Consider the following 15,269-nt stretch of genomic DNA (forward strand, 5'->3'; position numbering starts at 1 on the left):
AGATAACGGCTCTCGCTGTGGTTCGCTGGAGTCCCAGAGCCTTGGCAATCACTTTGTAACCCTTTCCTGACTGATGGATTTCAATTATTTTGTTGCGCATCTGTTCTTGTAGCTGTTTACTTTGCGGCATCTTTTTAAGATCTGTTAGCCTATTTCACATTGCCAACCTGGTTCTATTTATGTGATTGAACAGGTCTGCCAGTAATCATGCCTGGGTGTGGCTAGTGAAATTGAACCTAATTATCAATTCAATTTGGTTACTTTTTTTTTATTTAACCTTTATTTTACCAGGAGAGAAGACCCAGTGAGATTAATAATCTCTTTTACAAGGGCGTCCTGGCCAAGAGGCAGCACAGGTTACAAAATTAAAATTACAATTTACAGGAGTCTGATTGATTAAAAAACAAAACAAAACATTTAAAACAGTTACAAATCAGGGACGCCGTCTCAAATGCTCTCAGTCTGGAGTTAACCTCAATCAATCAAATACTTGTTTGATTGATTGAGGTTAATTGGTTGAGGGGGTAATTACTTTTTCACATAAGGCCAGGTCGGGTTGGGTAACACTTTTTTTTTTTTTTCTCTGTCAATAAATGAAATCATTTGAAAACTGCATTTTGTGTTTACTTTGGCTATCTTTGTCTAATATTAAAATTAGTTTGAAGACATGAAACGTTTACGTGTGACAAATATACAAAAACAGAACAAATTAGGAAGGGGCAAATACTTTTTCACAGCACCGTAGCACTTCACTTGTGATGTATTGCCTCCCACTAACATTAAGGATGGTGTGCAGCATGCAGTAAAGCAACCATCGAGACATCTTTCGAACCCTGACGTCAGGGTCCAACGCTCGCATCCATACAGGAGAACAGACTCTACTGTGGTCAAGAAGTAGCTCAACTTGACCTCCCTCGACTTCCATATCCTCTTCATGCCGTTTTGCGCTCTCCAGGCTCGAGCTTTTTGACGTTCAGTACAAATAAAGTGCAGGCTTTTACAAGTGCTCTTTATTAAACTATGCAAGACTTTTATCAGCCAAGTAATTTAAATATGCATGGTTGAAGGTGCACAGTAATTCATCTGTGATTCAGCACGATCTCGTACTCGGTACATATTACGCACAAGTTCCACAGTCGTTTTCGTGTAGACCTGGAGCGGCTCGCAGGCTGTGCTTTTAATAAATAAAGGGACAAATATGCACAGGTGATTAAATAGTGTTTTCTATTTCGCTAATGTGGCCTGGACACCTTTGACTAATGGCCCATGCTCGCTGAGCAGCTGGGAGAGGAGCCTGACGCAGAGCCAGAGCCCGGCCTGGGACTCTGAGCATTACACTCGAGCATGAAGGCCTCCCGCCGCTCGCCGGGCATGCTGGGATACGTGTAGCATGTCCTCTCCTTGTCTCAGCACTGACACGCTGCATTTATTACTTGCCTGTTGTTGCTGTGCCTCCGCACCTGGCCTGAGCAGTGCAAGCTGGCTCGCTTTCCTTTCCCACTTACTTTACCTCAAACTGTGTATGTGTGTTTCTCATAGCAAGGTGGTGTTATTGTATTTATTTTGCTCCTGCACAAAAGGACTTCAGACTGGTTTGGGGAAATGGTTTTTATTGGAGGAATCTAGGAATCGCAGTCCACTTGGGCGACATGACATGGTTCCAAATATGATAGTGCAATTGCACTGATATGAGTTGGGATAACGATACGCCATGCAGCATATTAAACAGAGGTCGTACAGTGTCGGTGTAGAAATGGTGTACAGGGTTTTTTCTAGAAAAATTTAGTATGAGGGCGCTCACCATGGCGAGGGAGCGAAGCGGGGGGGGATGGTGCTGGTTGTCCCCCCCCCGCCGTGCAAAGCCTTTGAAAAATGCTCCAATGGGACATTCTGAGGCTATCTGAGAGGGAAATTGTAACAAATTGTCTGTCAACATTGAAAAAGAAAGAAGTAATCTTCTTCTGCCCCGGACAGTCTTTGGCTTTCTTCCGTTTCGTGCCATGGGATGACATCTTTAAATGCCCAAGTGTCAACAAAAGCAACTCGCGAACAACTTCTGTCAAAAGCTCCCGTGCCGGTGGGTGAAAGGTCATTCAGTCTCGAGAAATCTCGCTCTACAAGTCAGCTGACCTTGTATGTAACCCATGTCAAATCTCGCGAGAGCAGCCGCGACAACTAAACAACATGGCGCCTCAGTCTGGAAAACGCCAATTCGGATTGTTTTTGCACCGTCTGGCGGTGTATCTACTATGATTGGAATATTTTTGGAGCAATTATAACGTATTTGATGATCAGACACATTGTCACGTAGTGTTGCTGGGATGTTTTCACGGAGTCGGTAAGGGGGCGCACGCCGAGAGTAAGAGGGCGCAGCGCCCCTGTTCCCCCGTTTAGACGAAAGCCTGATGTATACTAATTAGGGCTGAACGTAATCAATTCGGAAAAACGATTGAACGATTTTTATCTTCAACACGACCTCCAGTTATGATGTGCTTGAGAGGTACCTGGAACAGCAAGCAGCTGTGTACTCAGCAGTGTTGGAGTCGAGTCACTAAACCTTGAGTTTGAGTCCACAGTGTTCAAGTCCAAGTCATGAAAGAAAATTTCAAGTCGAGTCCGAGAACAAGACTCCAGCTGACAGTGGCTGTGAAAGCGTCTCTGCTTCTGTGTCGGACTAACGTTACTGCCCCACTGACTGCCCCGTTTTAGTTAATAGGCTACAGATAAAAAGCTTGTTCATCGCTCAGCAAGCCCCGCCATGGGCGCCGCCGGGGGGGAAAGGTTAGAACAATTCTAGGGGCCCAGCACTGCCATGGGGCCCTTTAAGGGGCTGATAATATGCTTTTAATGATTTTAATAAGACTTTTGAAATAACAACAATGCAATATTCCATCTGGTAAAATGAGCTAATTGAACAAGGTTGTCTATTTCTTGAGTTCTTCAACATACTGTCATTTAACCCTCCCCCTTTTGCGAAATGGTACGGTCCAGTTCTGGTAGAAGCGCGATGCGTTAAATCTGTGTGCTGATCAGTGCAACACTACTTGCTGCTGTGTCGCGGTGCAGCAGCCAGCCAGCCAGCAGTGGAGTGCGTACAGTCTATGATCGCTAAATATGAAGAGTGGCTGTCAAAAATGTAAAGAAAGGCAGCTGAAAGCTGAGAGGGACCGGAGAGGCAGGCAACTGGTCACTCAGTTTTTCCCAAAGAAAGGTAGCTATCGCTCACATGTGTGTTCAAAATATTAGCGAATGGTAAATGAACAGTATGAACGTGGTTGGATTAGCCTATCAAGAGAACACTTTTACAGTTTGTACAGTGACTTTTTTTTTTTTTCCATTTTAATAACTGAACTGACTTGTGTGATAAGATGAAATATTACGTTATGCTGGTGCTAATAACTAGTGCTAATAACCAGTTTCATAAGTAATGGGGTGCCCTAAATATGCATAGATTCAGCCTCAGGGGGACCTCCGCCCTACCAAACCACTGAACCCCCCTTTGGAGAAGGAGGTGAGCAGCAATACAACCCATAAATGCTTTAGGATTGAAGTTTTTAATGAGCGAGCGCCATATACAGTTTGCTAGATTAAAGTGTTGCTTAGCAGTCACATCACACATTTCACTACCAGTTGTCCTAGCACAAGAAAGCATGTGGCAAAATCTTGAATTTTCATTTGTGATTGTAAATGCACCAGAATTAGTCACTGCCCAGTTTTCATCTAGTCCCTGGTAGGTTAATACATAAAATGTAATAACAAAGTCACAAACTCAAGGTCCATGGGCTATCAAAAGTCAAATAATGACAATAGTGCAATTGTGATGAGGGTGGGCAAAGTTGGGGGGCCCAAAATTCTAATCTTTCATGGGGCCCAAAATTTCTGGCGGCGCCCCTGAGCCCCGCCCACTATCAACAGGGCATGAGAGAGGGTCAACACTAGCGAGTTCATCGCTCAGCAAGCCCCGCCCATTATCAGCAGAGCAATGAACATAGTGTGTCACTTCCTTCTCTGGGTGGAGTCTCGCCAAGTGATGATTGAAGTTCGAGGTTGTCCCCGTCGTCTCCTCGATAGTTCTTCTACATACGGAACACATAGCAGTGCATTTTTTCCCACTGCACGAAAAGTCTGTATAAGCAAAGCGGACAATCCTAGGGGCGTCTCAACAGGCATTTTAGCGCCATTAACGTTAGGTTGTTCCTGAACATGACGTATGAACAGGTGAATGTGCATTCTCTTGCACAAAATTGGTCTCAAAATTAATGGAGATATAAATATCTTGTGCCAAATTATTATGGCATCTCATCTCATCTCATTATCTCTAGCCGCTTTATCCTGTTCTACAGGGTCGCAGGCAAGCTGGAGCCTATCCCAGCTGACTACGGGCGAAAGGCGGGGTACACCCTGGACAAGTCGCCAGGTCATCACAGGGCCGACACATAGACACAGACAACCATTCGCACTCACATTCACACCTACGGTCAATTTAGAGTCACCAGTTAACCTAACCTGCATGTCTTTGGACTGTGGGGGAAACCAGAGCACCCGGAGGAAACCCACGTGGACATGGGGAGAACATGCAAACTCCACACAGAAAGGCCCTCGCCGGCCCCGGGGCTCGAACCCAGGACCTTCTTGCTGTGAGGCGACAGCGCTAACCACTACACCACCGTGCCGCCCATTATGGCATGGTGCAAAAAAAAAAAAAGGAAAAATCCGAGTCCTCGTCTCCAATTTACGAGTCCGAATGCAGTTAATGCACGAGTCCGAGTCAGGTCACAAGTCCTTAAAATTAGGGCATGAGGCGGACTCAAGTACTACAAGCCTGACTCAGCACTGACAGAACAGGTCCTCAGGAAGTAGTTATCACCGGTTTGCGGCAGGATTCTATTTTTTTTTTTATACAGTATCTTATTTTCAAGTACATTTCATTTAAAATGTTATTAAAAATGTATAAACTGTTGGTGTTTACAGAGGTTCATAGTAAACAGCCTGCAGTTTTATGTTGTGCATTTTTGCCTCTTGCTGTACCGAAAATGAACCGAACCGTGACTTCAAAACCGAGCTACGTACCGAACCGTGACTTTTGTGTACCGTGACACCCATAGAATGTAAGACAATCGTGAAGCTGCTGAGGGCAGCCGGACCGCTCGGACTGCTACGCCAAATAAGCGCGCAAAACCGTTTTCAGGTCTAACATTGTGAAGGCAGCTTCCAAGGAAACGAAGAGAGTAAGATCAGTTTCACCTCCAACTTTATAAGCTTTCTTGCTGTCAGACTGAATTTTGGAAGAAAGGTTTAATGTCACTTCATACGGAGTTCGTGTGAACTTTTAAAGCGATTTCGCAACCCTTCAAAGCAGGACTGATTGAAAACACACGCCTTATTTATTGATTTATTTGTTTTTAAAGAAAAATACACTTATTTAAACCCCCCAGTGCACTCCTGAAACACCATTAAGGAAAGCACACATGACAAACAACTTTTAATGTTTGGAGCAATGAAAGATCTCATCTCATCTCATCATCTCTAGCCGCTTTATCCTGTTCTACAGGGTCGCAGGCAAGCTGGAGCCTATCCCAGCTGACTACGGGCGAAAGGCGGGGTACACCCTGGACAAGTCGCCAGGTCATCACAGGGCCAACACATAGACACAGACAACCATTCACACTCACATTCACACCTACGCTCAATTTAGAGTCACCAGTTAACCTAACCTGCATGTCTTTGGACTGTGGGGGAAACCGGAGCACCCGGAGGAAACCCACGCGGACACGGGGAGAACATGCAAACTCCGCACAGAAAGGCCCTCGCCGGCCACGGGGCTCAAACCCGGACCTTCTTGCTGTGTGGCGACAGCGCTAACCACTGCACCACCGTGCTGCCCTGCAATGAAAGATCAGTTTAAAAAAAAAAATTAGTCCCTTAACATGATTTGGCGGTGCGGTGGTGTAGTGGTTAGCACTGTCGCCTCACAGCAAGAAGGTCCGGGTTCGAGCCCCATGGCCGGCGAGGGCCTTTCTGTGCGGAGTTTGCATGTTCTCCCCGTGTCCACGTGGGTTTCCTCCGGGTGCTCCGGTTTCCCCCACAGTCCAAAGACATGCCGGTTAGGTTAATATGGGACGGCCTTGGGCCGAGGTGCCCTTGAGCAAGGCACCGAACTTCCAACTGCTCCCCGGGCGCTGTTAGCATGGCTGCCCACTGCTCTGGGTATGTGTGCACGCTCATTGCTCAGGTGTGTGTGCTCACTGCTTCAGATGGGTTAAATGCAGAGAGGAAATTTCACAAGTGTGTGATGAATAAAGTCCTTCCGTCCGTCCGTCCGAACGGTAACTGTCTTCTGTGCATATCAGTGATGCACAAACATGAAAAATGAAATCACCCGAAAACTCCTGCTTGGTGAGGGATAATACTACACGGCTGACATTATAGCCTCGTATTACATTTCATGGAAGGGGATTTGTTTTTATTTATTTATTTATTTATTTATTTTTCTTTCCCTCGCGATGTCGTAGTAAAATACGTGCAGCAATTTCACAGTATAATGAGGCTGGATAAGGTTAAGCTGGTTAATTTTGACTCTGTAGTGTTTGTCGTTTTTAAGCTATCCAGTAGTGTTTTTTTCTTTTTCTTTCCTGAACAGGTTCCTCATTTGTAATTTTAATTGGTTGTTATTGTAGCAGAGAACAATCATTAGATTAGCCCGAGAGGTGTGTAACAAGATGTTAACAGTTGTTCCCTGCAGTTTTGCATTGCTACTGGGGAACAAAATATGAAATGACAAATATTATGGACCTTGCTATTTCTAAGCCATAGCCAACACAGTCAGTTTATTATTTATATAATAATAATAATCGAATGAAAAATGTTGATTTTTGCAGCCATAATGTACAGGTGTCATGAGCGATCAAAACACTCACAGGAAGGCATGAAGAAAGAACTGGTTTGTTGGGGTACTAATTGCAGGGTTCTGATCCCACGGTGACAGAAGCCAGTATTGCGGTAATGATGACGTTATATACCGTGCACAGTGCACAAGAGGATCTTCATTACAAACACACACATAGGAAGAGGCACAAATGTATGCTGTGCATACAAAAATGTGTAGCTGGAGTTCAGTTGAATGATTTTATTTTTTCCCCATTCGCATACTGGACATGTTAATCTCAAGACAGCCAACCATGATGTCACTGTAATTTTCACAAGAACACTAATCAAACAAATGAGAAACAAATGTCAGGATATCGTCCGGCTCGGTGCTTTGTAATTAGTCAGTTACGCCAACGATGTGGCTATAAAGAAAACACCTTTTCAGTGTATTGTGTTTAGTACGTGGCATGTATTCTGGGCTGCGCACAGCATTTTCTTTCTTTATTTATTATTTTCTTTCTTTCTTTCTCTCTCTCTCCTTTCTCTCTTTCTCTCTCTCCTTTCTCCTTTCTTTCTGTCTTTCTCTCTTTCTGTCTGTCTGTCTTTCTTTTTCTCTTTCTCTTTCTTTCTCTTTCTCTCTTTCTTTCTCTCTTTCTCTTTCTCTCTCTTTTTCTCTTCTTTTTCTTTCTTCTTTCTCTCTCTCTCTGTCTGTCTGTCTTTCTTTCTTTCTCTCTTTCTCTCTTCTCTCTTTCTTTCTCTCTTCTTCGTGAGCCAAAAGAGAGACGTGTCCTTGGCAATTGGGATGATGATCAAACAGAGAAATGAAAGGTTTCGTGAATACACAAAACGTTTTAATCTAGTTAGTTGTGTAATTATCTGTGGCACGGCTTATTTAACTATTTCCAGGTTCATGTTTCTGACCTGATGAATTAAAGTGTTACAAGTGCGTTTTCAGCCTTACACACCCCTCAACCAATGCTTCCCCCCCACACTTTTTGGTTGGTTTAATTATGCTGACTGTGAAACCAGATCAAACCAAATAGCAAACAAATGAAACATATGTATAACGTGTGCAGGTGGAGCAGAATATAAACTTGTTGATGTTTGTCAGACAGGGCTCAAGATTCATGGTAGTCCGACTGTCCGGGACAACAAAATGTTTGGGCCGGACAAGTCAAATCTGCACCTGCCTGTCTGATTGGACAAATTGAATGTTTGTTGAAAAATCACCATTTTTATCATAATTATTCAAGAGTAACATCAATAAAGTTCCAACAAAACTAGTTCAATCCCCTCAGTGATCCAGGCGTGTTACTGTTTACAAAATTCCGGGGAAGCTGAGTGCAGCAGGTGCATATGTGTAAAAACAAAACAAAAAACCCATGTCGTAATATCTAATTATAGATCGTCAGACTTTGAATTTATCAAAATTGAAGAAATGGCGATCAAACACCTCAACAGAATAAATGTCTGTGTTGAATCTTGGTTTCATTCATTGTATTTTTCTTTTGTATGGTTCACATGAACCATCACAAATGCGGTAAAATATTTCGGGGGAATTTTACGACAGTGCTGAATTCAGTCACAGTTTGTTTTCATTCACAACATGATTCTGTCCCCCTTATCACATCCAACTCGTTTTCTTTCAGTTTAATTTCTTTAAGTTAATTTATACTTCACGTTTTACTGGATGAATCAAGATTTAACTTTATTTCCTCCAGAAGCTTTGAATCTGGGTGGGTCTAACTCTTAAAACTGCAGATCAGGTAATGGGTTATAACAACACACGCACCGTAATGGAGCTTTGGATAGTTTTTGTTTATTGTTCCAGTTAAAGTTTGAGTTTTATTGAAAAATTATAAATCATTAAAGCATTATGATTATCATAACTATACCTGCTTTTTTTGATAAACTTTTTTAATTACTTTCCTTTCATTGAATGAGTAAATACATGGGAATAAAAAGGTTATGGTCAGGACAAGTGAAAAATCTGGCTGCCTGTCCGAGTGGATTAAAAAGTTAACGTCGAACCCTGCTCAGAACTCTATTTTCACCGGTTCTTCTTTCCATCAGATCTTTAATTGAATCAGTTCAAAAATGCTATTATTTCATTGAGGCTGTGCAGCACAAAACATAAAAGACCTTCTCAAAACTGATAAGAGTTTTGTGAATAAATTTAAGGCCGAGGTGTGCAAAATCTGGCTTGCATGATGATTGACCCTTCCTGGCAATATTCTTTCTGATTGTCGCTCACTGTACACTTTCTCTCTGAGACATGCCAATTAATATGCCTCTCCATTCTCTGTAGTCGTCTTAAAATTCTCCCTCCTGACTCCGAGTCTTTAATGTTCCTGATGATCAGCAGTGCATTCTTCCTCACCGTGAATCCTCGACATTTATGCATTATCAATTAGGCTTAATTACATGTACATATGCTAATGGCCCATAGCCCTGGCATGAACACTGCCACTTGGCACACATACATCTTGGTGCAGAACTTGTCCGGGTGGTGGGGGGTAAAAAATGGCCGTGTGGGATAGTGTCTCCTGTGATAAATGGATTTCCATGGCTCTAGATTTCCATGCAATCAATTACTTTATCAAGAGACTTTCTTTTTCGGGCACAGACATCTGCTGCACTCGCTCTCATTGTGGAATAAGAAAGGCGATGATTTCTGCCTCTTTACTGTGACTGATAGTGACTGGCTAATCAGCGCACTGAACATTGGAACACTAAGAATTCATTTTTCATGTCTTACTTTACCAGAATGACTGAACTACAGCCATATTTTTCTTGCTGGTGCTAAGAATAATTGGCAGTCTCAATATTTCTGTAGTGTTCTCTATATTTCAGGTCAGAGTGTACTGGACAAAAATTGGGAGACAGAGCTCCTCTGTGCCTATTAGTCCCACTTAAGGATGTGTGATCTCCGTGCATTTCAGTCCCAGCAAAAGAGGACTGGGCTCTGTGCCTGCCTGTCGGTCCCAGAGAAGGAGGACTGGGCTCTGTGCCTGCCTGTCAGTCCTGGCAAAAGAGGACTGGGCTCTGTGCCTGCCCGTCGGTCCTGGCAAAAGAGGACTGGGCTCTGTGCCTGCCCATCGGCCTGGGCAAAAGAAGACTAGGCTCTGTGCCTTCCTGTTGGCCCTGGCAAAAGAAGACTGGACTCTGTGCCTGCCTGTCGGTCCCAGGGAAAGAGGACTGGGCTCTGTGCTGGCCTGTCCGTTGGTTCCAGCAAAAGAGGACTGGGCTCTGTGCCTGCCCGTCAGTCCTGGCAAAAGAGGACTGGGTTCTGTGCCTGCCCGTCGGTCCCGGCAAAAGAGGACTGGGCTCTGTGCCTGCCCGTCAGCCCCAGCAAAAGAGGACTGGGCTCTGTGCCTGCCCGTCGGCCCCAGCAAAAGAGGACTGGGCTCTGTGCCTGCCCATCGGCCCCGGCAAAAGAAGACTGGACTCTGTGCCTGCCTGTCGGCCCCGGCAAAAGAAGACTGGACTCTGTGCCTGCCTGTCGGCCCCGGCAAAAGAAGACTGGGCTCTGTGCCTGCCCGTCAGTCCTGGCAAAAGAGGACTGGGCTCTGTGCCTGCCTGTCGGCCCCGGCAAAAGAAGACTGGGCTCTGTGCCTGCCCGTCAGTCCTGGCAAAAGAGGACTGGGCTCTGTGCCTGCCCGTCGGCCCTGGCAAAAGAAGACTGGACTCTGTGCCTGCCTGTCGGCCCCAGCAAAAGAAGACTGGGCTCCGTGCCTGCCTGTCGGCCCCAGCAAAAGAAGACTGGACTCTGTGCCTGCCTGTACGTTGGTTCCAGCAAAAGAGGACTGGGCTCTGTGCCTGCCTGTCCATTGGTTCTGGCAAAAGAGGACTAGGCTCTGTGCCTGCCCATTGGTCCTGGCGAAAGAGGACTGGGCTCTGTGTATGTCAGTCCTAGTAAAAGAGGACGGGACTCTGTCCTTGCCTGTCAGTCCCAGCAAAATAGGACTGGGCCCTGTGCCGGCCTGTCGGTCCCAAAGAAAGAGGACTGGGCTTTGTACATGTTGGTCCCAATAAAAGAGGACTGGGCTTTGTGCATTTTGGTCCCAATGAAAGAGGACTGGGCTTTGTGCATTTCGGTCCCAGTGAAAGAGGACTATGCTCTGTGTCTGCCCATCAGTCCCAGTGAAAGAGGACTGGGCTCTGTGCCTGCTGGTCACAGTGAAAAAGAACTGGACTCTGTGCCTGCCTGTCCATCCCAGCAAAAGAGGACTGGACTCTGTGCGTGTCAGTCCCAGGGAGGAGCTGTGGCCTCTGTGCTGGTCAGTCTCAGCCAATCAGGTGTGGTCTCGATGCCTGTAAGTCTGCAGAAAGGCGGCATGGCTTTTGTACCTGTCAGTTCAGGTGAAGGACACATTCAGGACACAATCGATTCCAGTGGAGGAGACATGGCCTCTGTGTTGTCCTTGACTTGTGTGTCCGTTAGTTCTTGGGAAAGAATTGACCATTGTACCTGTCCCAGTGAAAGCATAGCCAATATGCCGGTCAGTCTTAGTCAATGAGGGAAAGCTTGCGTGTGTAAATCTTGGTAAAGGATGCCCACTTTTTAAAGCTAACTTTTTTTCCCCCCCCAAAAATCGCACAATACAGAGTCGCATCGTATCCCATCCACTTTGCATTCCCGCCTCATGCCCAGGGTTTCTGTACAATCTTTGTATCCATCATTGCCCTGACCAGGATAAATCATTTAATGAAGATGAATGAATGTCTCATGTTGTAACGCATAATTATTATTATTATTATTATTAATAATAATAATATTATTATTGTTTTTGGATTATTGGTTGCTTTCATGTGTTGGGTCAGTGATCACATATCAAGAGACACACTATATTGTATTGTATTGGAGTATGAAATGCATACACGTAGGGCTCTTGAATGTCTGTTATATCAACAGTGTAGCTGTAATAGGTTTGTGCATTTGTCCTGGTGCTTTCACTTGACTCTTTAAAAGCCCAATTGACCTGGATCTGAATCCAGTACGAAGGGGATGTCTTGAGCAGCACAGCCAATACAGCAGAGTGTGATGGGAGTTGCAGCAGTGGAGTGAAAGAGAGTGACCTCGCTCGAACACGGGTGCAGTGCACAGGCAGCAGAAATTTCAGGGAGCTAATGTGGTTTGATAGTGGATTGATTAGAAGAGACATTTCAACTGCCCTTCCGTAATTGGCTGTTTGTGTGTGTGTGTGTGTGTGTGTTGCTGTTCTTAGGGTTACCTACCTGCCAATGCCGAGCGCAGAGCCAGCACGCTGCAGAGAAAGAGGCAGGAGTACTTTGGTTTCATCGAGCAGTACTACGACTCCCGTAACGACGAGCATCACCAGGACACCTACAGACAGGTAATACAGACCACCACTCAGACCTTCTCTTCCATCTTTCGCTCCAGAGCATTCGTGTTTGAACATCACTTCAGAGTCAGGCTTCTCTGATTACCTAAAAATTGCAAAATATTACGAACACGATTATTCTGAACATAAGCACTAGTGCTGCAGGATGCATCCTGTACCAAAATGACAGGAGGCGCGTGTCACTTCATGAAGCTAATCGATCAGTTAATTCACATAAGGTTTTTTTTTTTTTGTATTAATATTTAGCTCATTTTTACATTTCTGATGTTACCTGAGATTCCCCTACAAATCTACCGATTTGAACGTGCCTTTACACAAATATCACTGTTTTCCACTCCATATGCTCACTACACTGGGTGTAATATAACAATACTCTAGCGCCTGTGTAGTTCACTCTGAAATCATGCCCAGTCAATAAGATTTAACATTTTTAGCTCAAGAAAACGTACCCGTTAAGCTCCTTTTGAAAATCAAGCACTTCCAGGTAATCACTCTGAGCACACATGCGTTAATTATACACAATTAGAAAAGTGCTTTAATTACGCGTAAAAATGTGAACGTCAAAAGCCATAAATGGCTTTCTCATCTTTGTTAAGGGACGTTTGGCCAAAAAAAGAAATGCAGTTCAATTAGACAAAAGAAATAGGATTCAGATTTTTTTTTGTCTTTCAGGATATAAAAATAATTAGTAGTACGATACTAATATATATTATTCTATCCACATTCACTGGCTGTGAGCAATCGCGCGCTCTGATTGGCTACTCGACTTACCAGGATATCAGCTCATATACCGTGAGTAGAGAAAAAACAAAACGGCGGAGCGTGTTGCTGAACCAACCGAGGACGAAATAAAAGCTCTACTCGAAAGCAAAACCCCCCAACAAAGCAACAAACTATGGAATGCAAGTATTTGGTGGTAAGAAAATCCTTTTTAAATTTTCAAGAATTATTATTCTTATTGCATTTTTCACAAATTGCTCCGGTCATTTCGCCGGTTTGAAAATTACAAATCTGAAATGTCCAAGGAGGAATTAAATAAATAAAAGTCTAAAGCTATTCTAACCCTCGGCACGACAGCAAGACGGCGCTTTCTGCAAAAAAAAAAAAAAAAGCCAACACTGAAGTCAATTTGTGCAGCCATCGATAGGTTTTTAAGAAGTCCGCCGAAGCGGAAATAATTTTGTTGGAATTTTTTTTTTTTTTTTAATTTATTGAATTTGCAAAAAATAAAAATGCTCCGTTTCTCAAAATCCAGTGAATGTGGATGGAATAAAAGTTATTCCACTCAGTCTCGTTAAACATGGCTGACAGCCAATCAGCTCATGTACGACTTGATTTCGTGGAATAACTGTTAAATATTAGCCTAGTAAACTAGACCCACCCGCCTAGCGGCCAAAAATATTTTTGCCTAGCGAGTGGGTCTAGCCTCGCACCATATAAACAAAAACACCCCGGGCATCAAATCGTGCCCGCCAATCACAACGCAAGGTTTTTGTTTGGATTCTTTGGGCGGGCTTTTGCAGGAGTGACGACAAAGCTGCGCGACGCTGGAGAAAGCACAACAGGAAAGATGGCTACGGCTAGTGAACAGCGCGCGTTTGACTCCGCTTTGGAATCAGTTTTAGAAGAATTAGACTTGGAGTTTTCGTTGAAACATGAGCAGGAAGAGGCTCTCCGCTCATTCCTTTTCAAGAAGGACGTTTTCGCTGTTTTGCCGACCGGCTATGGCAAAAGTCTGATCTACCAGCTGGCTCCGCTCGTAGCCAAAAGGATGGGGCTAGTTTGTGCAGTACGAAGAATTAATAAACAGCTTTGAAACATTACTTTTTGATTGTTTCTTATTTTCCCGTTATTTTAAATTTAAGGGAGATTATTTCACCAAACACCACTAAATAAAAACTCTCAAAAACAGTTTAAGCAAACCCTTGAAAAACACTTGGAAAAAATAAGAGTGTATGTTAAGTATGTGGTACAGACTCCAAACTTGTGGTCATTATTTCCAAACTTCTTAATATCTAGAACCTGTTTATTAATTAATACGCATTTTGAAAAATTATTTATTTCAAGGCCTCCCCCACTGCTTTCTGTCGCTCTGACTACGTCACAGTCACTGTTGCGCTGATTGGTCAGAGCGTTGGCCTATACGCACAGAGACAGTTTGAAAGACAGCGGGTTGTTCCTCCCACACCCGTCGGAAATGTCTACGGATCGAGGCCAGACTAAATATTCACATTTAGTCTGGCTTGCCAGGCTAGTTATTAAATATACTAATTCTATATCTTACTAATGTAGTCTACGAATATAATTCAGTCGTTCTAACGAATTCGTGGTGTTTGTTCTGACAGCTTTACTTTGGAGTGAAATCGGGGTCATTTTAAAGTCATCCCACCAGAATCAACCACGATGTTTGAGTCACTGTTTATGCCATCCCATTTCTTGCATCCATTTCTTCCTGATTTTTTTTTTTAGACGAGAGTTTGACAGCTGACGTTCTGTTATGCTCTCTGTCTCTCTCTCTCCCCCACAACACACACAAGCATACACAAGGAAGGTCTGAGCTCTTCTTGTCCATTGTCTTTCCCAGAAAATCATGGCCTTTGACGACTATAAATAAATAAATAAACCAACCCCCCACCCTTTCAGCTGACAGCAGGGAAGTGTCAAGGTTCCACAGCCGTTTGTCAGCCCCAACAGGAAGCCTCAGTCCTCTGTTCCTTTTCCCTCATAAGCAGTGGGAGAAAGTGCATTTCTCTCAGTGTAGGAGGAAAAACATGCCTGCACATGCTGCTGTGTTATTGTTCCACACTCGAACAGCACTTTCCTCCCGGATAATGTAACAGTAATCTGTTCTGCAGATTATTACCCAAATAAGATCATATCCCCGTTAGCAGCACAACGTGTGCCGTGCTGAAATGAGTTACGCATCTTTATCGTAGGAATGAGCCAGGATTTACGGATGGAGCGAAACATCCTGCACATGTTCTGATTATCTCTGGCTGGAGTCACTTGTTTACCGGTTCTTCAGTAGTTTAGTTT

General features: G+C 44.0%; 1 protein-coding gene across 3 annotated transcripts in view; it reads left to right on the forward strand.

Moving 5' to 3' along the window:
- The window catches only part of tbc1d22a (TBC1 domain family, member 22a), a 490,669-nt gene that overhangs the window by 143,715 nt on the left and 331,685 nt on the right, over positions 1 to 15,269 (forward strand). For all 3 annotated transcript variants that reach the window (XM_060903060.1, XM_060903062.1, XM_060903061.1), the window contains exon 6: positions 12,096 to 12,224. In XM_060903060.1, coding sequence (XP_060759043.1) covers positions 12,096 to 12,224 — 129 coding nt within the window. The remainder of the gene's footprint in view (positions 1 to 12,095; positions 12,225 to 15,269) is intronic.

The sequence above is a fragment of the Neoarius graeffei genome, chromosome 21 (genome assembly GCF_027579695.1).
Source record: "Neoarius graeffei isolate fNeoGra1 chromosome 21, fNeoGra1.pri, whole genome shotgun sequence".
In the NCBI taxonomy this organism is placed as follows: Eukaryota; Metazoa; Chordata; class Actinopteri; order Siluriformes; family Ariidae; genus Neoarius; species Neoarius graeffei.